A 25,874-nucleotide genomic window follows, 5' to 3' on the forward strand; every position below is an offset into this window, starting at 1 on the left:
CTTCTAGGGTCCTGTGAAAGTTATTAGGATCTATGCAAGGTTCACATTAAAGGGACAGTCAACCATAGAATTGTTATTGTTTTAAAAGATAGATAATCCCTTTATTACTCATTCCCCAGTTTTGCATAACCAACACAGTTATATTAATGTACTTATTACCTTTGTGATTACCTTGTATCTAGGAACCTTCTTCCAGCCCCCTGATCACATGACTGTGACTTTTTATTATCTATTGTCTTAAATTTAGCATTGTTTTGTGCTAGATCTTAAATAACACCCTGTGCCTGAACACAGTGTTATCTATATAGCCCACGTGTACTTTCTGTCTCTTTGTGTTGAAAAGAGATTTAAAAAGCATGTGATAAGAGGCAGCCCTCAAAGGCTTAGAAATTAGCACTGGCTCCTACTGAGCATGTGCAAGAGTGCACAGTGTATAAAAATATGCATTTTATGATTGGCTTATGGCTGCCACATGAAAAAATCTGCTCATTTTTAAATTCAGAGTAAGTGCTATTGTATTGACTTGTAATTGTGCATTTGTTGATTGCTAATTTTCTACTTTAAGCACAGTTATCGCTCCAGGAAAAAAAAAAAAAAAAAATTGCGCCACTAAACAGATTTAAAACAGACTCATAAGATTTGATTTACTAATTAACTGTGCTTTTACATGTAAATGCATGCTAAATATATTGTATATTATTAAGACCCCTTTTAGGTTATATAGTATAATGTATATTATAAAGAATATTGTTTAATAATTAAATACTTCCTTGACAAACAGTCTTTCTTTTGCCATTAGATAAAATTGGAACACCAAGAGCATAGGCAACTCAATAAACTGCGCATACAGAGAAATGGTACCGACAGGGAAAGTTATATACCCAAGGAGTGATATTACACAGGATGTCACTTACCAATTGTTCGGCTTGGCATATTGGACAGGATTCTCATGGTGGCTGAATATTGATCACTCTGATCATTCTGTGTCCAGTCATCATCTGCTACAAACACAGAACAGTATGAAACTTAAACAAGAAGTCATTGCCATAAAACATTCAAGGAAAGTAATAGACTTCCTGCTTTGAGTCATTAATTGCAGTTAAAGGGATAGTAAACCCCAACATTTTCTTTTATAATTCAGATAGAACATACAATTTTAAACAACTTTCCAATTTACTTCTATTATCAAATTTGCTTCATTTTCTTGTTATCCATTGCTAAAGGGACAGCATTGCCCTACTGGCAGCTAGCTGAACACGTCTAGTTATCCAATCACAAGAGACAAATGTGTGCAGGCACCAATTAGCAGCAGCTCCCACTAGTGTATGATATGTGTGTATTCATTTTTAAACAAGGGATACTAAGAGAACGAAGCACATTTGAAAATAGAAGTGAATTTAAAAGTGTCTTAAAATTACATGCTCTATCAGAATAATGCAAATTTATTTTTGACTTTCCTATCCCTTTAATTAGGGAATTTTATTAAGGGATAATCTTATTTTATCATAAAGGAAAATGTATAAAACTATTTAACCCCTTTGCATGGGTTGAGTACATAGGCCCAGATTAACAGGTGAGGTGGAGTGCTATTAATAGAGCAGGGTGTGCAATTAATATTGTGTGCCCACACTTAGAATAGAGCAGAATCTGGTATTACAAGTAAATGGTTAAATAGAATTACAGGAGAATATTTAGTGCAGCCGACATATCTTTTGCACGCCCTATACTTTCAATGAATAGAGCGGCCACACAAATATTGCTCATATTACAAGTTGTATAACAGACAGCACTAAAAAAGTTAGCCCAACTGGAGACCTGAAGTAAAGTGTAAGGGCTAGAATGTAAGTACATTACAAAACATTGTAAAATAAAGTATTACATATATATATACACACACACACACACACTAGGGCTGCATGATTAATCGCGGTTGCGGTTTTAAACCGCGATAAATCGCTGCGGTTTAAAAACCGTGAGAGTACACAATATTTAGCCCTGCCCAGAAGTGACATCACTCGCCCCATGTGAACAGGCTTAGTGGCAACTGAAGAGAAGATCCTGATCGCACATGTGACGTGTCTCTCGCTCTGAGCAGTCAGGATGGTCCCGGGGAGGAGGGGCGGGACAAAGACTGGGAAGGAGGTGTCTCTATCAGGTGATTGGTGGACTGGTGTTACTGTAGCATGAGAGTGGCCCAACGGAATTTAGCACCAACACGACACCGGCTTTTTCATTACAGGCGGTGCTGTGGGATCATGATACTTCCTGTTCTGTCACTACAGTTACTGAAAGGCCCACATCTTCACATCTGAGGGAAAATATTAACTTGTTCTAATGTTTAAAATGCACTGAGGTCCTATAAATAAATCATTGCTGCTACTAATCATTTTTGTAAAGTTTTCAGATTAAATTCAGACTCTGCTTAGTCAGTAAATGGTTTGTTTGGTTTTATTACAGCTGAAAAATGTTCACAAATGGGTACTACACGCAAATGATCTTGCCTGGAGACTAGTTTAGGCCTAAACCAAATCTATAAAATCCACTTAAACCAGACCTTGATAAAATCGGTATCTCCTTGAACAAGAGACTTTATAAAATCAAACTGACCTGATTTTAAACAGATGTTGCACTCAGCTGTAAAATGGATTACTTGATTTTCTAGTACTAGAGCTAAGAAAATACATGGATAAAGTAATATTGTAGAAGATTAAATACCAATCTATAAATTACAGTTTTAGAGGACTGCTGTTTTTATATATACTTTAAATGGATAGGAAAGTCAAAATTAAAATTGCATGATTCAGATAGATCATGTAATTTTAAGACACTTTTAAATTCACTTCTATTTTTAAATTTGCTTTGTTGTCTTGGTATCCTTTCTTGAAAAAGAATACACCCATATCCTACACTGGTGGGAGCTAGCTGCTGATTGGTGCCTGCACACATTTGTCTCTTGTGATTGGCTAACTAGATGTGTTCAGCTAGCTGCCAGTAGTGCAATGCTGTTTCTTCAGAAATGGATAACAAAAGAATGAAGCAAATTTGATAAAGGAAGTAAATTGGAAAGTTGTGTAAAATTGTATGTTCTATTTGAATCATAAAAGAAAATTTTGGGGTTTACTATCCCTTTAAATAGGTTATCCAGGGGGCGGAGCTAGCCTAGCAAAGGAAGCAGACGTGCTGTGTCTGAGCTCTTACAAAAGTTGGTTCATTTTGCACATTAAAAGTGCTTTAATGTAAATATTTTAAACAGCTAAAGGCATCTCTGAACAGCAAGAGATTTGAGGTATCGAGCGGATAAGAAATTTCTGCCTCAGCAAGCAATTAACAAGAATTACCGGAACGGACCCTCCAGCTACCTATTTACTGATCCGGAGTCCGGAGAATCTATAATCCTCCCTACCTGCGCTACAAACAGTCAAGGCGGACAAACAAGGAAACCCCGGTGAGATACAAATACACAGAGGGGCACACCTGGGAAAAGTCGTACTCGGAGGCGGTAAAAAGGCGCGAAACAGCGCCATTGCCCAGGGACGCCATAGACAGATACCGGAAGAGAAGGTGGAGGTTCTGTGATAGACGCCTGACAGGGAAGCTGAGTGCTGGATTGCGGTGGGAGGTGAAGCAGAGCACAAGCGCTCACGCAATACAGCAAAAGTGCAAGCTGGGTGCCGACATAAGGGTACATGCTGAACTGACTTAACACTTCTTACAAGGGTACTCAGACAGTTTAGAGGTACTAGAGAATGGGGCCAAAATAACCGCACCACTGCTGTAAAGATAAAACAAGGGGGGAGCGGAGGAACAGCTACCTGAAAGTCAATTCCTACAGCTACTCTAAACACACGAAGTTAATAATAAAAAGGAAAAGGGTTCTTAGCTCTCTATACTCCGAACACTATCTCTCCAATATAACACAGTGTAGGCCTCTTGGAAGCTTCCTTACACAGCCTAATTACAACACTGACCCCTGCTGGAAGTATTAAGATCTACCTGCAGTATTTTCTCAGCAACAGGGCACATCTAAATGACAGTTTCACAGTGGAGATTGGTGTTTTCTTCTGCCTGATTACCTCTCATCGCCCTCTCCCCCCCCTTTCCTGTCAGACTGGAGTGCTGACAGGTCATATCCCACATACCTTTTGCCGTGATCATCCTGTGAGGATAATTTCCCTGGGGAGAGGGGAGATACCACCCACAGTTTTACAATTTTAGCCTACAATCTGCACCGGCGTTCCTACACTCTGGAGAGAGGGTAGTCACTAATCTACCCTATTTAAACACTGCCCCTGGAACAATATTTCGATATTTTAATACAGTCACCTGTGATATAAGAGCCACAAAGTTATCTGCACAATACACACAGTGTCTTATAACTGCTGAAAGTAGTCTGATAACCATATTGGAGAAAATAATGTGAACAACTACCTAATTACTTTAGGGGGATCTGAAAATTCCACGTACTGAGAAGGAAAACAAAACCTCTTGTCCACTTAAATGATCTAACTGCCTGTCTGAACAGTATATAGATGAATCTAAATGGTCAATTCTTTTGAGCAGGGCCTCAGTTTATACACCTAGTTGCCCAACCTGTAAGAACAACTCCAACTAGCGGTGACATAGATCCTCCCTCCTGCATTGTATATCCATCTCAACCTTATCTTCTCTACAACACCATGGCCTCTAAAAGACCCACAAAAGGAGATAAAACAATAAAATCTACACCTGTGTCCACTTTCTTTAAAAGTTCTCAAACCAATAAACAGCAAACAGATGCAGAAATGGAAGAAGAGTCTGACATTGATTCTCAACTAGCACCATCAGACAAAAGCCCGCTAACGAAAGCGGATCTCAGAAATTTGGTATCCAAGAAAGACATCGCAGACAATTTTGAAAAGTTATGGGGGAACATTGACTCTGTACACTCTTCTGTCACCAATAGCCTTTCTGATATCAAATCCGACTTGATGGAGCTGGGTAACAGAATTGAGACACTTGAAGATCAAAAAGACGCCATGGTAGAACAAATGGATGAAATGTCTCAGACCGTGTCATCTCAACAAGAACTGCTGGAAGAATTCCAGGATAAATTGGAGGATATGGAAAACAGATGCAGAAGGAACAATATTCGCCTCAAAGGGGTTCCAGAGGAAGTGAGCCCTGCAGAAATCCCAGCCTACCTCACTCAACTTTTCATGCAGATTACAAACTCCCCGGCTGACTATGTCTTCCATATTGAAAGAGCACACAGGGCATTAAAAGCCAAACCCAAAATAGGGCTCCCCCCAAGAGACATTATAATCAAGCTAACCTTCTTCCCAGACAGAGAAAAATTTTTGCAAGCGGCCAGGAAACATCCTACATGCAAACATCAAGGCAACGTGATACAGTTTTACCAGGATCTTAGTGTCCGGACATTACAAAGGAGGAGCGCCCTTCGTCCTCTCACTACTCTACTCCGGAAGCACCAGATTTTATACAGATGGGGATTCCCATTTGCTTTACATATAACAAAGGACTCTAAAACCATTACACTTAAAGATCCAGAAGACATACCAGAAATTTGTAAGATCTTGGCTTTGGAGACACCTATAATCCCAACCACAGCGCTGAATCCAGAGAAGAATAAAGACCCTGATAGACAACCAGATCCGTCTAAATGGCAGACGATCAACCATAAAAAACAAAAAACTAAAGAAACAAGAGGGAAAATTTCATAGATGACAGCTATTCCATATGGAAGACATGAAGGGTGGAATTTCATTTTTCTTAGAGTCTGAGAAGTGGGGAAGTTGACAAAAGGAACACTGAACAAAGATAAGTCTGGGTTACCTTTAAAATTTCTGGTACCACAGTTTTGGGTTCCCTTCCCTGGGAGGCATAGCCCTCTTCACTGACATTCCTTCTCAGAGACTCTTATTAATCTATCATTATAGAGGTTATAAAATGTTGCGGGGCCTTTAGTTTCCCCCAGAGTATAATAATATAAGTTAATTTATTTTCTAATTCATTCTTATGCTAACTCAAAGTTTATTTGTTAGGGGTCCTACTGTTGGAGACCCAGAAAGATTGCCTACTATGTTATTAACACTGTATTTTTCTTCTAGCTCCCTCCCCATCCCCAGTGACGACACAGAAAAGTTCACCATATACTTTCCTAAGTACCTACAATCTATACCGTTAGACTTCCAGTCCAGAAAACCACAGGTAACAAACTTACTATTGCACCTATCCGCAACAGACACAATAACATGATCCCCAGGATAAAGATATTGTCCCATAATGTAAGGGGGCTAAATACTGACGTAAAACGACGAATGGCAATGACACAATACACCTCCCTGCATGCCAACATTTCTTCAAGAGACTCACCTACTTAACGACAAAATTCCAAAGTACTGGGCGAAACACTTCAATGCCCATTATCACTCCACAACAACAACTAAAAAGAGAGGCACATCTATACCTATACACTCCTCACTTAATTTCACAAAGGAAGAGGTAATTGCAGATACTGAAGGAAGGTATATAATAGTAAAGGGTAGAATATTAGACACGGAAATTACTCTTTGTAACGTTTATGCACCAAACGAAAATCAGCATAACTTCTTTCAGCATATCTCATACTTACTCACACAATGGTCCCATACTAAAATATTTATGGCAGGGGACTTCAATATCACAATGTTAAATATTGAACCCACGGTAAATAGACCCTTAACCAATAAACAAACCAGACATAATCGTATTGTTAAAGCGATACAAGACTCCCTGCTACCTCACTCCCTGATAGATACATGCGCCACTTTATATGGCAGGACTAATGACACTACGTTTTACTCGGCGCCACATAAATCTTACATTAGACTGGATTACATATATGTAAGCCAAATTCTGCAACCTCTGTTACACGGCTCACAGATCCATGCTTGTGTATGGTCCGATCACTCGATCATTACGTTACAGCTAGAGGGACTATGTGACCCACATAGAAGTAAGACGTGGACCTTTGATGGGACGTGCACCAGAAATCCCCAGACACACGACAATATACTTAAGCTTCTTACTGAATACTGGAACATTAATACTGGCACAGCAACTAACCCAGGGATCACGTGGGCGGCACACAAAGCAGTATTACGGGGGATACTAATTAAAGAGAAAGCAATACAAACCAGAAAATACAGACAACAACTAAAACAATTCCACACAGAAATTGAGGAATTAGAAAAAAAGCATAAACTTCTTAAAACAACAGCCATTCAGAAAACTCTCCAATCCAAAAAAACTGCCCTAGCTACCCTGCTTCAATCACGAGCCATTAGAGCAAGTCAGAATTTACAGGCACAGTACTTTTTATTCGCAAATAAGCCAGATAGATACATGGCACATAAAATCCAAGAGAGAAGTAGGGCCTCAGTTATCTCCTCAATCGAGACATCTAATAACTCATTGACCTCACACCCCCAAGAAATAGTAGACACCATTGCAGCTTATTACGGGGAATTATATGACGGTAGAAAGGTTTCATATGATAAAAAGACAGAGACATTGACTTCAGCCTTCTTTAATCAAGACTTATTACAGACTCTTTCTGAGGAACAGAGAGAAACCCTAAATGCCCCTGTATCCTCAATGGAGGTATTTGGGGCCATTAGAGACCTCAAACCGGGGAAGGCGGCGGGACCGGACGGTTTCCCCGGTGAATACTATAAGCTGTTTAAAGTCGCTCTAATCCCACATCTAGTTAAACTCTGTAACTATATTATGGAGGGGGGAGTTGTCCCACCTGAGCTCCTGGCTGCAAAGATAGTAGTAATCCCTAAACCAGGGAAGGACCACAAAAAATGCCAAAATTATCGCCCAATATCCCTAATCAATCAGGACCTAAAAATTTTTACTAAAATATTAGCGAACCGGCTTAAACATATCGTTCCCCACCTGGTACACCCAGATCAGGTGGGTTTTGTTAAAGGGCGGGAAGCCCCGGACAATATACGCAAAGTAACTAACTTGATACAGACCCTGACAGAATCAAAAACGCCTTCTCTGCTCCTCTCGTTGGATGCAGAGAAGGCGTTTGATCGCATTGACTGGGGGTATATGTTCTTAGTATTACATAAAATGGGGTTTGAGGGAGCCTTTATGAAAGCATTGAGGGCCATCTATTCTGCTCCGGGAGCTCAGGTCTCATCAGCGGGATATAAATCCCAACCCTTTCCAATTCGCAATGGAACTAGACAGGGGTGCCCTCTGTCACCATTGCTTTTTGCCCTATGTATAGAGCCCCTAGCTGCTACAATACGCTCGCAGATAGATATCACAGGACTTAAGACAAATAATTCGGAACATAAAATGGCCTTATTTGCGGACGATATACTTTTGACTTTGACGAATCCCCTGATATCATTGCCCACTCTCCACCAAACACTAGACACATTTTCATCTATTTCGGGATTTAGGATAAATGCAGAGAAATTTGAAGCTCTTCCCATAGCAATGCCTCGACAGACACAAGAGTTATTAGAAGCAAATTTTAACTTTAAATGGTTGAAGCATACTCTAAAATACCTAGGAATCTATCTCCCCTCTTCCCCTTCATTGCTGTACAAAGTTAACTACCCTCCGCTGTTCAGACAGATTAGGAAAGACATATCAAAATGGAAGCATTACAAGTTCTCGTGGCTGGGTAGGGTGGCCTCGGTTAAGATGAATATCTTGCCGAGGATACTATATCTATTCAGAACTCTACCTGTTAAAATGATAAAAACTGACCTAGAGACAATACAAAAGGATATACTAAGCTATATTAGGGGTGACAAAACAAATAGAATAGCGAGAACAGTTTTATATAGACATAAAAACTTAGGGGGTATCGGGGTCCCTAACCTATTAGAATATTATAACGCTGCCAGATTAGCACAAGATAGCCTCTTATTGAAGAGAAACACAGAGGTAATATGGCCTGCTCTAGAGGCGACTCTGGGAGGATGGGACGAGACTGATGCTATACTTTGGGATCCGGAGAAATCACAATCCTCTAGAGTGAAGGATAAACCTTACACCACAGCTCTTACAGTAACCACTTGGAAAAAAGTAAGTAATAAATTTAAGCTTTTACCAAAATATTCATTATACATCCCAATGAGATATATCTTGCCTGATGAACTCAGGGCTCAAATACAGAAATGGGAAAATAAGGGACTGTACAGAGTAGCAGACTTTATGGAAGGCAGAACTATACTCTCATTTAATCAATTGCAGACAAAATTGAACCCCCTTAAACTTCATTGGTATTTATATTTACAGATACAATCCGCAATGCACTCATATATTAAAAAACCCAGAGATGGCCACACAACACCATTAGAAGACATGAGTAAATCAAAGGACCGCACTAGACGCACCATATCCATTCTATATATAGCAATACAAGATTCACAGACCGCGTCCAAAACCTCTACTATGCTGGCATGGGAGAGGGATTTACTTATTAGTAAAGACAACAAAGAATGGGAATTAATATTTCAAAATGCAGACAAAGGACTCCTAAGTGTGGACCTTAAAGAAAATATTACTAAGACTATACATCGATGGTACCTGACACCCACTAGAACGGCCCATATGCATACACAGGGAAACCCATTATGTTACAGAGGGTGCGGTGAAAGAGGTACATATAGGCATATGTGGTGGGACTGTGGAGTAATCTCAGGTCTATGGAAACAACTGTCTTCCTTCCTTAGCCGAATCTTGAACGAAAACGTGGACCTTACAATTCAACAGGCCTTGCTGCACATTCCCATCAATAGACTTAATAAACACATAAATACATTTATTAGGATTTTATGTACAGTCACCCGGACATGCATAGCCAGGTACTGGAAGACAGGTGGTCCCACCTGGACAGAGATTTACAACAAAATTCAGTACACATATAACATGTACGATTTAGCATCCAACACCTTAGACAATAAGGAAGCAGTCCAAGCGATATGGTACTATTGGATAGTGAAATGAACGGTAAACATATGGAACTAACGGAACAACTAAACTTAGGTGACCAATCTGAACACTAACACACATATTTATAGCAGTAAGTACAACAAACACTGAGATAGGATGTGTCGTCACTCCCCTTCCCCGTCCCCTCCCCATCTGATCCTTGATAATCTATTCTACGTAACCTTACCTTCCTTTGAGGTAGTATTCTCTACGAAATTAATAGTATGTAACTTGAGTGTTTTGGCTCAGATCCATCTAAAAGTGTTGGAAGGGTTCAGCAGAGAGCAAGCTATTTGTCAGATACATGAACTGTACTATCTCTGATGGAGAATTGCACGACAGTATAAAGGAAAAGTATTTAATCTTTAAATGCTGACCCTCCAAAGTTATGTAAATTTCAGTAGAAACGATTGAGATGTCATTAGAGTTATTAAATGTAATATTTGTTGTTTAGAAATGATTAAGTATAAGCCTACACTCTGGATCCCATAATCATTGAGATCGCTGCAGAGGAGGGTATATCTGTTTTTGTTTTTGTAAATGTTTATTATTTCTGATAAATAAATAAAAAAATATTCAAACATAAATAGGTTATCCAGCCTATAATAACTATGCAAAGTGGGTGGAGATTTTTTGCCCCACCAACATAAAATTTAATCAGGTATTTATTCCAATACCCAGAGATGTAATCACTACATAAGAACACAAAACACACACAACACCTTTTGCATTGTGAAGTTGTTGTAGCTCCATCGCCGCATCATTTTCTGCATCATGGATAACACTGCTGAAGGAATTGTGCACTTCACGCTCATCACAAGGTCTGCACAGGAATACAATAGTAATTTAGTTTATGTTGCACAATCAGAGAAGAGCTGTGCAGTTGGTAGATCATAAATCAGTAGCAGAACTGCACAATAAGAAACACAGAGTGACACTTTAATTACTGAATAATTTGTAGCATTGCATCAAGTGGTCAGTAACATCTCAGTACTCAGCATTTCACGGTCAAATGGTAATTCAATTGAATATATAATTAACTTATGCTGCAAAGTACCAACGCACCTATGAAAGATCTGTAATTCAACATAGTCATGTGTTTAAAGGGACAACATAATCCAAAAACAAAATGCTCCAAATTCTTTAAATGCATAGTTAAAGGGAGAGTAAAGTCAATTTTAAACGTTAATGATTCAGATAATGTATGTCAATTTAAAAGGGACAGTCTATTTGAAAATTGTTATTGTTTAAAAAAAAAGATAATCCCTTTATTACCCATTCCCCAGTTTTGCATAAACAACACTGTTATATTAATACACTTTTTACCGCAGTGATTGCTTTTTATCTAAGCCTTTGCAGACTGCCCCCTTATCTCAGTTCTTTTGACAGACTTGCATTTTAGCCAATAAGTGATGACTCATAAATAACTCCACTGGAGTGAGCACTGTGTTATCTATGTGACACACATGAACTACAAGTGTCTAACTGAGGAAAACTGTTAAAATGCACTGAGATAAGAGGCAGCCTTCAACTGCTTAGAAATTTATGAGTCTACCTAGGTTTGGCTTACAACAAAAAATATGAAGAGAACAAAGCAAATTTGATGATAAAAGTATATTGGAAAGTTGTTTAAAATTGCATGCCCTATCTGAATAATGAAAGTTTAATTTTGACATGACTGTCTCTTTAAACAACTTTTCAATTTACTTCTATTATCGCATTTGCTTTGTTCTCTTAATATCATTTATTAAAAAGTAAACTTATACTCATGAGCAGCAATGCATTACTGGGAGCTATCTGCTGATTGGTAGCTGCACATGTATGCCTTTTATAATTGTCTCACAAGATGTGTTTAGCTAGCTCCCAATAGTGCATTGCTGCTCCTTCAACAAAGGACACTACCATTGTAGTATCTACAGTTATCAATGGTGCCAACAGCCATCATATAACTACTGCTCTAGCAGAACAAAAGGACATGTTAATCATATGCTGAATCACTTGAGAGCAATGCAGCATACATGGTAAATAGCTGAAAATATATCCTTGTGTAAAAAAAGAAGCTATTGTATAACAACATTTTCCCAGTAACCACATTCACTGTAGAAGGTCTTTTCAATCAATGCTTCTTCATGGGCTATAAAGGGAGCACGTATCTTGCATGTGCAGACACAGGGGTCAATTTATCATTGTGCGGACGGACATGATACGATGTAGTGTATCATGTCCGCCTCACATCGATAAATACCGACAGCATACGCTCTCTGCATATATTATTGCACCAGCAGTTTTTGTGAACTGCTGGTGCAATACCGCCCCCTGCAGATTCACGGCTAATTGGCCGCTAGCAGGGGGTGTCAATCAACCCAATCGTATCCGATCTTGCTGATCGCTGTCCGCCACCTCGAGTCCACCAGTGTATGAAGAAAAAAAGTGTCATATAGTGGTATTGTCTGAAGCACTGGTTTTCAAACCTGACCTCAGGCCTCACTAACAGGCCACATTTTGAGGATATCTGAACTGGAGCACAGGTGAAATAATCAGCAGATTTGGAAACATGGTTATTTTACCTGCTCTCATCCAAGGTTATCCAGAAAACCTGTTGGGGAGACCTGAGGACAGGTTTGAAAACCAGTGGTCTAAAGCAATGCAACTCAATGCATTTTGCACACACCTGAAACCGTCTTACATTTATATGTGAGTATTTATACATAGATTAAAATATCTACATCAACTCTTAATAAACATTTCTGATCCCAGTAAGAACAGGATCTTAACACATTTTTGTTATTTTGCTTCTATCCAGCCGTAGACCATTTAGGGTTAAAGGGACAATCTAGTCCAAAATAAACTTTCATGATTCAGATAGAGAATGAAATTTTAAACAATTTTCCAATTTACTTTTATCACCAATTTTGCTTTGTACTCTTGGAATTCTTAGTTGAAAGCTAAACCTAGGAGGTTCATATGCTAATTTCTAAGCCCTCTTCTTTTAGAGCATTTTGACAGGTTTTTCATCACTAGAGCGTGTTAGTTCATGTGTGTCATAAAGATAACATTGTGCTCACACACGTGGAGTTCAGGTGACCCAGCTCTGATTGGTTAAAATGGATGTCTGTCAAAAGAACTGAAATAAGGGGGTAGTTTGTAGAGGCTTAGATACAAGGCAATCACAGAGGTAAAAAGTGTATTTATATAACTGTGTTGGTTGTGCAAAATTAGGGAATGGGTAATAAAGGGATTATCTATCTTTTTAAACAATAAAATTATTCTGGTGTAGACTGTCCCTTTATCTCATAAAGATGTATCATAACTTATAGAAAACAAAAAGAAACCGTAGCGCTATCAAACCTTCAGTTTCTTTAGTACCCTTTTAGCTAAAGGTGCTCCAAAACCATGGAGAGCTGGGAAACTTCTCTGATTTGAACAGTATACCCATGTCAATATTATTTAGTCAAAATGTACATCTTTTCATATATGCATCTACTGACCAATGACTGGATGGCACATATTAACAATACCATATCTCTTCTCTACTCACTTCACTCTGCATGCCAAGCAGGCACACTTCAATGGGAGTGGGACAAAACTGGCAAACTCACAAAACGTTACCTCTTGGATACAACCATACTTTCACCTTCCCTGTTAGTGCCCAGTGATTCCACCAAACTGCTTGGTTTGATACCCTCTAGCCTTTTTTAACCCCTTAGTAACCAGATCTTTTTTCAATTTTCTTACCATTAAGGACCAGTTTTTACATTTCTCCAGTGTTTGTGTGTAGCTGTAATTTTCCTCTTAATCATTTACTGTACCCACACATATTATATAACGTTTTTCTCGCCATTAAATGGACTTTCTAAAGATACCATTATTTTCATCATATCTTATAATTTACTATAAAAAAAAAAAAAACTTTTTCTAAGTTTGACCCCCAAAAATCTGTTACATATCTACAACCACCAAAAAACAACACCCATGCTAAATAGTTCCTAAATTTTAGCCAATGTTTACCCCCTTAACCCCTTAAAGGACCGGGCATTTCAGACTAAAAGACCAGAGTATTATTAGCATTTTTGCTATCACTCCATTGAAACAGAAATAGACCCTTTTTTTTATATATATTTACCTATGTGGCCATGAAACAACTTCTCAGTCAATTGGCCAATTACTTTTGGGCCCTTGACAAGGAGGGGACTACATATAAAAAGTGCTGTAACCATTAACCCAATTTTGATGTAAATACCCTCAAATTAAAGCAGACAGTCTGCACTTTAAGCCCAAATTAATTAAATAACTTTAACTCCAATCTTTCTTTAACAGCTAAAATACAATGTCCAGTCTCTCAGATGTGGTCCACGGCTTTTTCAGGGCATGGTACAGTTTTTCACCTAAAACTTAAATGCAGAACTGAAAAACATGTGGTTGCTCTTGTGAAGTATCTTGTTGTGTTTTGGTATTCCAACACTGACAGAGTTCTTTTCTTCCTTTTTTCAAGTTCTCAAACCTGTTCTCAGGCCTCCCCAACAGGCCAGATTTTCAGGATTACCTAGGATGAGAGCAGGTAAAATAAACCATGTTTACTAATCAGCTGATTATTTCACCTGTGCTCCAATTCAGATATCCTCAAAATATGGCCTGTTAGGAAGGCTTGAGGACAGGTTTGAAAACCAGTGTGTTATAGTGACTATTCTATACAGCAAATGTTTATTTTTTTATGAGTTTGTTTTGCAATGTTTTTTTAAGTATTTTGTGATGCCGGTATCCTTCACAGTGAAATTTGTTCCATGAATCAAGAAGTGAATGGCTGCAAGAAAAACGTGGCAGTTACAAATCATTACGATTTATAGAATTTTCAAGTTGCCAAGATGCAGCAAGTTTTTTGAGGCTTGTACAGGATCCAATCCATATTTTACTGGGTCCTTTCTCACTGTGTTGATTAATTTGATTAAGTTCACCTGAAAGTTCCGGAGTGTATATTATACTGGATTAAACCAGTGTTAAAAGGCTGTTGCTATTGGGATTATATGCTGGACTATATGCTGAAAACCTAATGTTTGTTTGATTTACTAAAATGCTGCTGTGATCTACAAATAAACAGGTCTTTCAAACTAGACAACAGTTTGGATGTATTTTCCTTAATACCCTAGAGGGCTATGCAGGTAGTCCAAGGCAGACAGTCCTGTTTGCTTATTTGTATGTCACATATATCACTTTTATCCTTGTAAATGATATCCAATCCTGACACCTGCTAGTTGCAGCTAATAAACATGAGAGGAACTTTGTTCTCTCTAAAACGTTTTTGTGTGCAAATTTCCCTTTCTTTAAAGTGACAGTAATGTATGTCATTTTGTCTTTCTTCACTTATAGTGTGCATATTATGTCAAAGGGTTGCACTTTAAACTAATTATATTGTGAGAGAGAGAGAATATAACTCATTGTGTAAACCATTTACAAATCAAATCTAGACAAGTTTGTCTAGATTTGTAAATGGTTTACACAATGAGTTATTTTCTCTATATTTTGTATTTAGTGGAGGATTTTAAACTCACTTTTCGCCTCCCCATAATTTTAATTGTTGTTGATAGATAGATATATATATATATATATATATATACAAACACACACATTTAAACCCTGGCCAAAAGTATGTCGACACCCAGTGTTCTCCCCAGGACCTTTTTAACAGGTGCACTACTCGGCTGATCTTACTGACCACCTGACTAAATATTAGCCAATAGTAGTGATGATAAATCCTAGCGTTTGTGAAACGCTAAGATTTACCATTGGAACAAATAAAGGGGACTTTCAGTCATGAAGTGCTGAAAGTTCCTTTATTTGTTTGAAGCGTTCGCTTGGTGCCAGCTGGTTTGCACGGCTCTTTGCTAAGAGGTGGAAACATCACCTTACAGCAAAATAGCGTTTTGCCGTGGGCCTCAGTGCGGCGAACGCTTCAAACAAATAAATAAAGGAGCTTTCAGCATGAAGTATTTTATACTTCATGACTGAAAGTCCCCTTTATTTGTTCCAATGGTAAATCCTAGCGTTTCACAAACATTAGGATTTACCATAACTCTAAGCTAAAATTAGCCAGTATTAGAAAATGTTCATTATCATTTAATACATTTATGTTAAATTATGCAGTGAATTTGTGCCTTGGATAGCTGAAAATTATATAATATTAGAAAATATTACACTGCCCCCACCAGGCTACTTCAAAATGCCACCCAGCTGGCAAAATTTTCTATGGTGAACACTGTCGACACCAATACAAATTATTGAGGTCAGTCACACCTATTGCTGACAGGTGCATATAATCAAACACATAGCAATGGAATCTCCATAGACAAACATTGGCAGTAAAATGAGTGGTACTTGTCTAGGAGCAACACCAGACCAGCCAAAAAGTGGTAGACCACTCAAACTCACAGAGCGTGGCCACACAGTGTTTCAAACTGTGCACTGGGAGCTTTATGAGTACAAATGAGTTTTCATTGGCAGAGCAGCTGTAGATGAGCCTGGCATCAACATGCCCAATGCCAAGATTTAGCTGGAGTGGTGTAAAGCACATCACCACTGGACTCTAGGAAACATGTTCTCTGGAGTGATGACTGACACTTCAATATCAGGCAGTCTGATGGAAGAATATGGGTGTGGAGAATGCCAAAAGAATTCTACCTAGCAGAATGCATGGTGCCTACGGTAAAGTTTGGTGAAGGAGGTATAATGGTCTGGGGCGGAATTTCTGAGTCTGGACTAGGCCCCTTAGTTCCAGGGTCATCTTATTGCTACAGGATACAAAGACATTTTAGACAATTGTGTGCTTCCAGCTTTGTGGCAACAGTATGGGGAAGGTTCTTTCCTGTTCCAGCACGACTGTGATGCTATTCACAAAGTGAGGTCCTTGAAGTCATGTTTGACAAATGTAGTGTGGAGGAACTTCATTGGTCTGCACAGAGCCCTGACCTCAACCCCATTGAACAACTTTGAGAAGAATTGAAATGCCAATTGCAATCCAAAATCAGTGCCTGACCTCATAAAAACTCTTTTGGCTGAATGGGCACACTCCAAAATCTTGTTGAAAGCATCCCCAGAAGAGTTGCAGCTGTTTACAGCCACAAGGTGGCTCTTTTGTATAGAACAAAGAAAATGTTTGAGTTTCATGGTCTGTTAACATCTTTTTAAGGATACAAATGTTTTCAATATGATTAAATGATACTCTTTCATACACCTGATATACGATTTTAAAGTACAATGGCTCTTAATGTCCCCCTTCCCTCTTCTGCTTTTGTGATTTCAGGTGCCTTCCTATTCTATACTGTTTCTCCCTATCGCACATTTCCCAACTATGGCCTACAACTACATATTCAGTATGGCACCGTTATATTGGTAGCTTACTGGTGACTTACAACGCTCACAAACCTCATACAGTCAACAGCACTGAATCTTAGTGTGGTTAGACATAGCTATAACATCACTCACGTTTCTACTTCAAGGTCATCCAAACAGAAAGTGACTGACATTGTTACTCAACATCAGCCTGGAGATCTTCTCACACCTAAGAGGAGGTAGAAAATAATGACTAAGCATGAAGGATAAGAATAAAATAAAATCAGAAGATGGAACAAAGAGGAAGATTAGGGGAATGTTGGCAAACAATAAGAGATGGGAACAACATAAAGGATGAGAGTAGTGAACAGACATAAAGGTGACTACTGAAAATTGGAATAGGCAATAATAAAGCTATGGATGAACAGAATATAGAAGGAGCAAAGAAAGACAGAGTTGTTGGGGATAAAGTTAGTGGGAGAGAAAACAGATAGCTGGGAGGCAGTGGTGACAATTTAGCTAATTTTAGAGGGACCAGGAACCATTGTTTATATACAGATTTAAGTAGAATAAACCAACAGGTAAGGAGGTGTGGGCTCCTAGATTTGTAAAGCCATGGTAGTGGGGAGGCAAAAAAAGTTTAGTTAATTGGAGAGAAAAATAGAGAGAGCAGTATGGAGAGAGAAGATGGAATAGCAAACAACGTGCTAGGGGAGAAATAAGGTTCTACGGTGGTAGAAAACAGCGAAGGGAGAATGAGGGAGCTGGGCAGGAGAAAGAGAGCTTGGAAGGAGAAAGAGAGAGCTAAAAAGGGAGAAAATGAGAAACATGGGGAGAAGAGCTGGGGACCGGAGCTGAACTAGACTGTGCTGAGTGAGGACAAAACATGGAGTAGGGAAAGGGAAATAAGGGCAATGAGAGGAGAAGAAAAATGCAAGTTTTCTTTTTTTATTTAAATAATATAGAAGGAAATTTGTTTTAATATTTAATGTGTAATGGTTGATTTGTATGAAGTAAATGTTGCAATATGTGAAATTTATTTTAAAAAAACATCTTGGAGAAGAAAATACATCTAGGGAGGAAGAGACAGCTGGTTAAAGAAACAAAAAATAGGGCAGAAAGAGGATGAATGTGGCAGAAAGGGGAGAAAAATGAAAGCTATGGGGGAAAGAGCAAAGAATGGGGCAATTAGAGAGAGATCTAGATCTGCAAGAGGAGAGATAAAGACATTGGAGGATGAGATAGAGGGCAATAAAAGACGAAGGGATGAGAAAGACAGTGATATGAAGAAGAGAAAGAGCTCCTATGGGTGGAGAAAAAGAGAAATTGGGGATGAGAAAGTAGTCAAAGGGAGCCCTAAAGAAGAGAGGGGCATGAAATAAATAGAACTGACACCGTAAAAATAGAGAGTTGGGGAGGAAAATAGAGACTTTTGGATGGAAAAAGTGAAAAATTATTATAGAGAGAAGATAGCTGGGAAAAGAGGAAGAGAAAAGAGAGCTGGGAAAAGAGGAAGAGACAAGAGAAGAGACAGAATATGGGAGAAAGAATTCCCACTTGGGAGAGAAACAAAGCCCACTTGGGAGAGAAACAAAGCCCACTTGGGAGAGAAACAGAGCCCACTTGGGAGAGAAACAGAGCCCACTTGGGAGGGAAACAGAGCCCACTTGGGAGAGAAACAGAGCCCACTTGGGAGAGAAACAGAGCCCACTTGGGAGGGAAACAGAGCCCACTTGGGAGAGAAACAGAGCCCACTTGGGAGAGAAACAGAGCCCACTTGGGAGAGAAACAGAGCCCACTTGGGAGGGAAACAGAGCCCACTTGGGAGGGAAACAGAGCCCACTTGGGAGAGAAACAGAGCCCACTTGGGAGAGAAACAGAGCCCACTTGGGAGGGAAACAGAGCCCACTTGGGAGAGAAACAGAGCCCACTTGGGAGGGAAACAGAGCCCACTTGGGAGAGAAAGTGCTTTTGAGAAAAAGGGAGAGGAAACTTTGGAAAGAGATAGAAAGAGGTTGTGGAAAGAGAGATTGGGAGATATTGTGCATGGGAATGATAAAGACAGGGAAAGAGCACATGAGGATACAAGTCAGACAAGCTAAGTCCAGTTAAATACACAGCGACAGCTGGGACTAGAGAAGCAGATAAACATTAAACTGAAAGTAGTTATAAAGATTGTGTACATGGAGATAAGCAATGAAGGAGGAGAAAGACAAAGTTTAGAAGGGGAGTGGTGCTGGAGACGTAAAAGTAAGAAGAAGCTGAGATACTGACAGTGAACCCAGAAAGTACATAACAAACCTGGTTCCGTTCAGTACTTGTAGAGATTCGAATGAGATAAGAAAACTTAGTGCCCCTTTAATTTGTCCTCCACTCCTGAAATTTGGTTTGATCCACAGCCGCAGGGCAGTGATTCCTGACCGTACCATCCCAGCTCACAATGGGGGAGGAAATCGAATCGTGTTCCTGCTGTAATTTAGAAAAACCCCGCCCATTCAACCTGTCTGAACAAATAGCTAGAACAGTGACATACACACAGGAACAGGATACGAAGTTTCGGTTATAGTTTTTACACGCAGGTCGTCTTATAGTATGTATACAGATAACGTGACAAAAAAAGGAACAAAAATGATACGAAGAATAAACAACTTCAGGTTTTGTAAAAACTCTGATAGTATAATTCATTCGTGAACTTGAATGACTTTTAAATTAAAAGGTAGAATTACATAATCACAAGTGCATCATGAAGGTTTAATTTAGAATTTACTGTCCCTGCTATAGGTGACCAGATTTTTAAAATGAAATAGGGGGCATTTTTTTGTATTATTGGCAAATGGTAAAAACTATTGTATTTGCATAATTTCCACAAATTATATATGCAGTGTATTTGTTTTGTGTTTATTGGGTGATTGTATGATATATACGTTTACGTTATTTCTCACATAGAAATGGGGAGAGGGAGAGAGAGACAGAGGGGGAAAGACGCGAATCAGCACAGAGGTGCCAGCTTTAGCAGTAGGGCTAAAATATACCTGCTTTGTACATAAATAATAAATATAGATTCAGCCCACACAAAACAAACATCACAATAAACATACAAGAACCGAGCATGACTGCAGAATCCCCTGCAAAAACATAAATACTGTACAACCAAGGGCCTCAGGTGGGGGCAGTCAAGTGGCTTTGTTGTACTTTAGGGTAAAAGCAAAAGCAGGTGGCTTCTATTAGACGATTGCCACAATCTCAGAAACAATCACTAGGGGCCCCATTACATATGCAGCGTCGACCGCAAAAGCCGGCAACACCGGTTTTTGCGTGTTTATGGTATTACATATATGGCGTAGCATACAAGTTACGCCCGTATATTTCAACCGCAACCCCCCACCACAATAACTAATAAACTGTATTAACCCCTAAACCGCCATAGCCCACACCGCAATAAACCTATCCTAGTATTAACCCCTAAACTGCTGTAGCCCACATAGCCTATTAAATGTATTAACCCCTAATCTGCCGCCGCCAACGTCGCCGCCACTATAATAAAGTTATTAACCCCTAAACCTAAGTCTAACCCTAACACCCCCTAACTTAATTATTATTTAAATAAATCTAAATAATATTACTATAATTATATATAATAATTATTCCTATTTAAAACTAAATACTTACCTATAAAATAAACCCTAAGATAGCTACAATATAACTAATAGTTACATTGTAGCTATTTTAGGATTTATTTTTATTTTACAGGCAACTTTGTATTTCTTTTAACTAGGTACAATAGCTATTAAATAGTTAATAATTATTTAATAGCTACCTAGTTAAAATAATTACAAATTTACCTGTAAAATAAAACCTAACCTAAGTTACAATTACACCTCACACTACACTATCATTCAATTAATTAAATAAATTAACTACAATTAGCTAAAATTAAATACATTTAAATTAAATAAACTATAGTACAAAACCCCCCCACTAAATTACAGAAAATAAAAAAAAATTACAAGAAGTTTAAACTAATTACACCTAATCTAAGCCCCCTAATAAAATAAAAAAGCCCGCCAAAATAATAAAATGCCCTACCCTATACTAAATTACAAATAGCCCTTAAAAGGGCTTTTTGCAGGGCATTGCCCCAAAGTAATCAGCTCTTTTACCTGTAAAAAAGAAATACCCCCCCCCAATATTACAACCCACCACCCACACACCCCTACTCTAAAACCCACCCAATCCCCCCTTAATAAAACCTAACACTACCCCCTTGAAGATCACCCTACCTTGAGCCGTCTTCACCCAGCCGGGCACAAGTGGTCATCCTATCCGGGCAGAAGTCTTCATCCGATCCGGGCAGAAGAGGACATCCAGACCGGCAAAAGTCTTCATCCTATCCAGGCAGAAGAGGACATCCGGACTGGCAGACGTCTTGATCCAAGCGGCATCTTCTATCTTCTTCCATCCGACGAGGAGCAGCTCCATCTTGAAGAGATCCGACGCGGAGCATCCTTCCAGCACGATGATAGGATTCTATCAGCCAATCGGAATTAAGGTAGGAAAAATCCAATTGAAGTTCAATCCGATTGGATGACGTCATTTTAAAGGAACCGTCATTCATCGAGTATTCATCGTGCTGGAAGGATGCTCCCCATCGGATGTCTTCAAGATGGAGCCGCTCCTCATCGGATGGAAGAAGATAGAAGATGCCGCTTGGATGACAACGTCTGCCGGTCCAGATGTCCTCTTCTGCCCGGATAGGATGAAGACTTCTGCCGGTCTGGATGTCCTCTTCTGCCCCGATCGGATGAAGACTTCTGCCTGGATCGGATGACCACTTGTTCCCGGCAGGGTGAAGACGGCTTAAGGTAGGGTGATCTTCAAGGGGGTAGTGTTAGGTTTTATTAAGGGGGGATTGGGTGGGTTTTAGAGTAGGGGTGTGTGGGTGGTGGGTTGTAATGTTGGGGGGTGTATATCTTTTTTTACAGGTAAAAGAGCTGATTACTTTGGGGCAATGCCCTGCAAAAAGCCCTTTTAAGGACTATTTGTAACTTAGTATAGGGTAGGGCATTTTATTATTTTGGGGGGCTTTTTTATTTTATTAGGGGACTTAGATTAGGTGTAATTAGTTTAAACTTCTTGTAATTTTTTTTTATATTTTCTGTAATTTAGTGTTTGTTTGTTTTATACTATAGTTTATTTAATTTAATTGTATTTAATTTTAGCTAATTGTAGTTAATTTATTTAATTAATTGAATGATAGTGTGAGGTGTCATTGTAACTTAGGTTAGGTTTTATTTTACAGGTAAATTTGTAATTATTTTAACTAGGTAGCTATTAAATAATTATCAACTATTTAATAGCTATTGCACCTAGTTAAAATAAATACAAAGTTGCCTGTAAAATTAAAATAAATCCTAAAATAGCTACAATGTAACTATTAGTTATATTGTAGCTATCTTAGGGTTTATTTTATAGGTAAGTATTTAGTTTTAAATAGGAATACTTTAGTTAATAATAGTAATATTATTTAGATTTATTTAAATAATATTTAAGTTAGGGGGTGTTAGGGTTAGACTTAGGTTTAGGGCTTAATAACTTTATTATAGTGGCGGCGACGTTGGCGACGGCAGATTAGGGATTAATAAATTTAATAGGCTATGTGGCTATGGCGGTTTAGGGGTTAATACTAGAATAGGTTTATTGCGGTGTGGGCTATGGCGGTTTAGGGGTTAATAATTAGGCTTATTGCGTTGTGGGGGGTTGTCGGTCTAGGGGTTAATACATTTATTATTAGGAGTGAGAGGGAGGATTGCGGATATAGGGGTATATGTGTCGGGCTTATTTTTGGGAGGCGTGTTAGGCAGTTACGGGAGATTTAAAATTTTTGTTACTTTTCTTAGGCGCTGGCAGTTTCTAAAGTGCTGTAAGTCACTAGCGACTCCAGAAATTTGTAGTTACGCTTATTTCTGGACATCGCTAGTTTATCCGACTTACGGCACTGCCGGCGGGGTATATGTAATACCCAGATGTGCGAGGTGAAATTACGGGCAGGGCGCGGGTTCCCTCACTTGCGCCGAAACCTACGCCGTATATTGGATCGCGCCCTAGGTGCTATTTGCCCTAGCTGCGTTGTTGCCCCTCTGCAGTCAGCCGCCGGCACTGCCTGCTGTCTGCCATTAGTGAGTGAGATGAACAATACGGCGGTACATACAGGGGGCACCCATTTAAATTTATATTTTTAATGGGATATTATTTATGAAACAAACAAATAGCCCTTCTGACCCATACTATAAATGTGTAGCCAGCAAACTAACTGTGCAGGGCATTAGTCATGCAGTAATTAACACACCTAAACATGACCCATAAACTAATAAAATGGGAGAAATCAACATGTTATTAATGCACCCATAGCGGGCATCACACAAACAGGGGATTATCAAAACACAAACTTTGAGGTGATAAAAATTACCGGTGTTCCTCCCATATTAGCGAACCTAGCATAAAAAAACGCTCTCCTACCACAAAACATAGATGGAAATTGAGACCACACATCCACAAAACTATGCTTCCACTGCAGCCCAACTTTCCCATCTAGTCCTGGGGCGGGTGGGGAACAACCAGCTAGCCTAGCATAAGCATAGCAAGCGGGAGAAGGCAAAAGATGGAGAGTCTGTAGCTCCGCCCCCTGCCTAGCTTTGATTAGCTGATGGGGCCGAACATCAGGTAAAGTAGATGGTTGTGATAGGTGAAAGAAAATATCACTCACTAGTCCATTCACCTGTTTCCCGGGGATATAATTTGTCCGGGGACACCCTGCTCAATCCGGGGACTGTTACTAGAAATCAGGGACGTCTGGTCACCCTACTGCTGTAGTTTTCGATGTGTATGTTTGAGTTTGCTGAAATAGAGGAAATACAATACTAATATAAATCCCCTATAGGAGGCGCTAAAGGGGAGATTGCAAAAGTAGAGAATATTAAATATAAGCTATAGAGCAATGAACAATATGTATAGCTGTCAAAGTACAAATGGTAACAGTAATGCAAGATTAACCCCTTAAAGACCACAGCACTTTTCCATTTTCTGTCCGTTTGGGACCAAGGCTATTTTTACATTTTTGCGGTGTTTGTGTTTAGCTGTAATTTTCTTCTTACTCATTTACTGTACCCACACATATTATATACCGTTTTTCTCGCCATTAAATGGACTTTCTAAAGATACCATTATTTTCATCATATCTTATAATTTACTATAAAAAAAATTATAAAATATGAGGAAAAATGGAAAAAAACACACTTTTTCTAACTTTGAGCCCCAAAATCTGTTACATATCTACAACCACCAAAAAACACCCATGCTAAATAGTTTCTAAATTTTGTCCTGAGTTTAGAAATACCCAATGTTTACATGTTCTTTGCTTTTTTTGCAAGTTATAGGGCCATAAATACAAGTAGCACTTTGCTATTTCCAAACCATTTTTTTCCAAAATTAGCGCTAGTTACATTAGAACACTAATATCTTTCAGGAATCCCTGAATATCCCTTGACATGTATATATTTTATTTTAGTAGACATCCCAAAGTATTGATCTAGGCCCATTTTGGTATATTTCATACCACCATTTCACCGCCAAATGCGATCAAATACAAAAAATCGTTCACTTTTTCACAAACATTCGGTTTCTCACTGAAATTATTTACAAACAACTTGTGCAATTATGGCATAAATGGTTGTAAATTCTTCTCTGGGATCCCCTTTGTTCAGAAATAGCAGACATATATGGCTTTGGCGTTGCTTTTTGGTAATTAGAAGGCCGCTAAATGCCACTGCGCACCACAAGTGTATTATGCCCAGCAGTTAAGGGGTTAATTAGGGAGCTTTTAGGGAGCTTGTAGGGTTACTTTTAGCTTTAGTGTAGTGTAGTAGACAACCCCAAGTATTGATCTAGGCACATTTTGGTATATTTCATGCCACCATTTCACCGCCAAATGCGATCAAATTAAAAAAAACGTACATTTTTTCACAATTTTAGGTTTCTCACTGAAATCATTTACAAACAGCTTGTGCAATTATGGCACAAATGGTTGTAAATGCTTGTCTGGGATCCCCTTTGTTCAGAAATAGCAGACATATATGACTTTGGCGTTGCTTTCTGGTAATTAGAAGGCCGCTAAATCCTGCTGCGCCTCACACGTGTATTATGGCTAGAAGTGAAGGGGTTAATTAGGGAGTTTGTAGGGAGCTTGCAGGGTTAATTTTAGCTTTAGTGTAGAGATCAGCCTCCCATCTGACACATCCCAACCCCTGATCCCTCCCAAACAGCTCCCTTCCCTCCCCCGCCCCACAATTGTCCCCGCCATCTTAAGTACTGGCAGAAAGTCTGCCAGTACTAAAATAAAAGGGTTTTAAAAAAATAAATACATTTTTTTTTAGCATATTTACATATGCTACTGTGTAGGATCCCCCCCTTAGCCCCCAACCTCCCTGATCCCCCCCAAAACCGCTCTCTAACCCTCCCCTCTGCCTTATTGGGGGCCATCTTGGGTACTG

At 39.0% G+C, this 25,874-nt stretch overlaps 1 protein-coding gene across 2 annotated transcripts in view; it reads right to left on the reverse strand.

Annotated features, from left to right (window-relative positions):
* TMC6 (transmembrane channel like 6) overlaps positions 1 to 19,781 on the reverse strand; it is a 124,915-nt gene extending 105,134 nt beyond the window's left edge. Inside the window, exons 1-4 of one of the 2 annotated variants that reach the window (XM_053706033.1) lie at positions 19,630 to 19,781; positions 17,482 to 17,557; positions 10,728 to 10,828; positions 915 to 998 (exon numbers count right to left, since the gene is read on the reverse strand). In XM_053706033.1, the coding sequence (XP_053562008.1) occupies positions 915 to 998; positions 10,728 to 10,828; positions 17,482 to 17,522 (226 nt within the window). In that variant the 5' untranslated portion in view covers positions 17,523 to 17,557; positions 19,630 to 19,781. Of the gene's footprint in view, positions 1 to 914; positions 1,002 to 10,727; positions 10,829 to 17,481; positions 17,558 to 19,629 lie in introns of both variants that reach the window. The other variant, XM_053706027.1, reaches the window with a different exon arrangement.
* Between the last annotated feature and the right edge of the window lie 6,093 nt (positions 19,782 to 25,874).

The sequence above is a fragment of the Bombina bombina genome, chromosome 1 (genome assembly GCF_027579735.1).
Source record: "Bombina bombina isolate aBomBom1 chromosome 1, aBomBom1.pri, whole genome shotgun sequence".
NCBI lineage: Eukaryota > Metazoa > Chordata > Amphibia > Anura > Bombinatoridae > Bombina > Bombina bombina.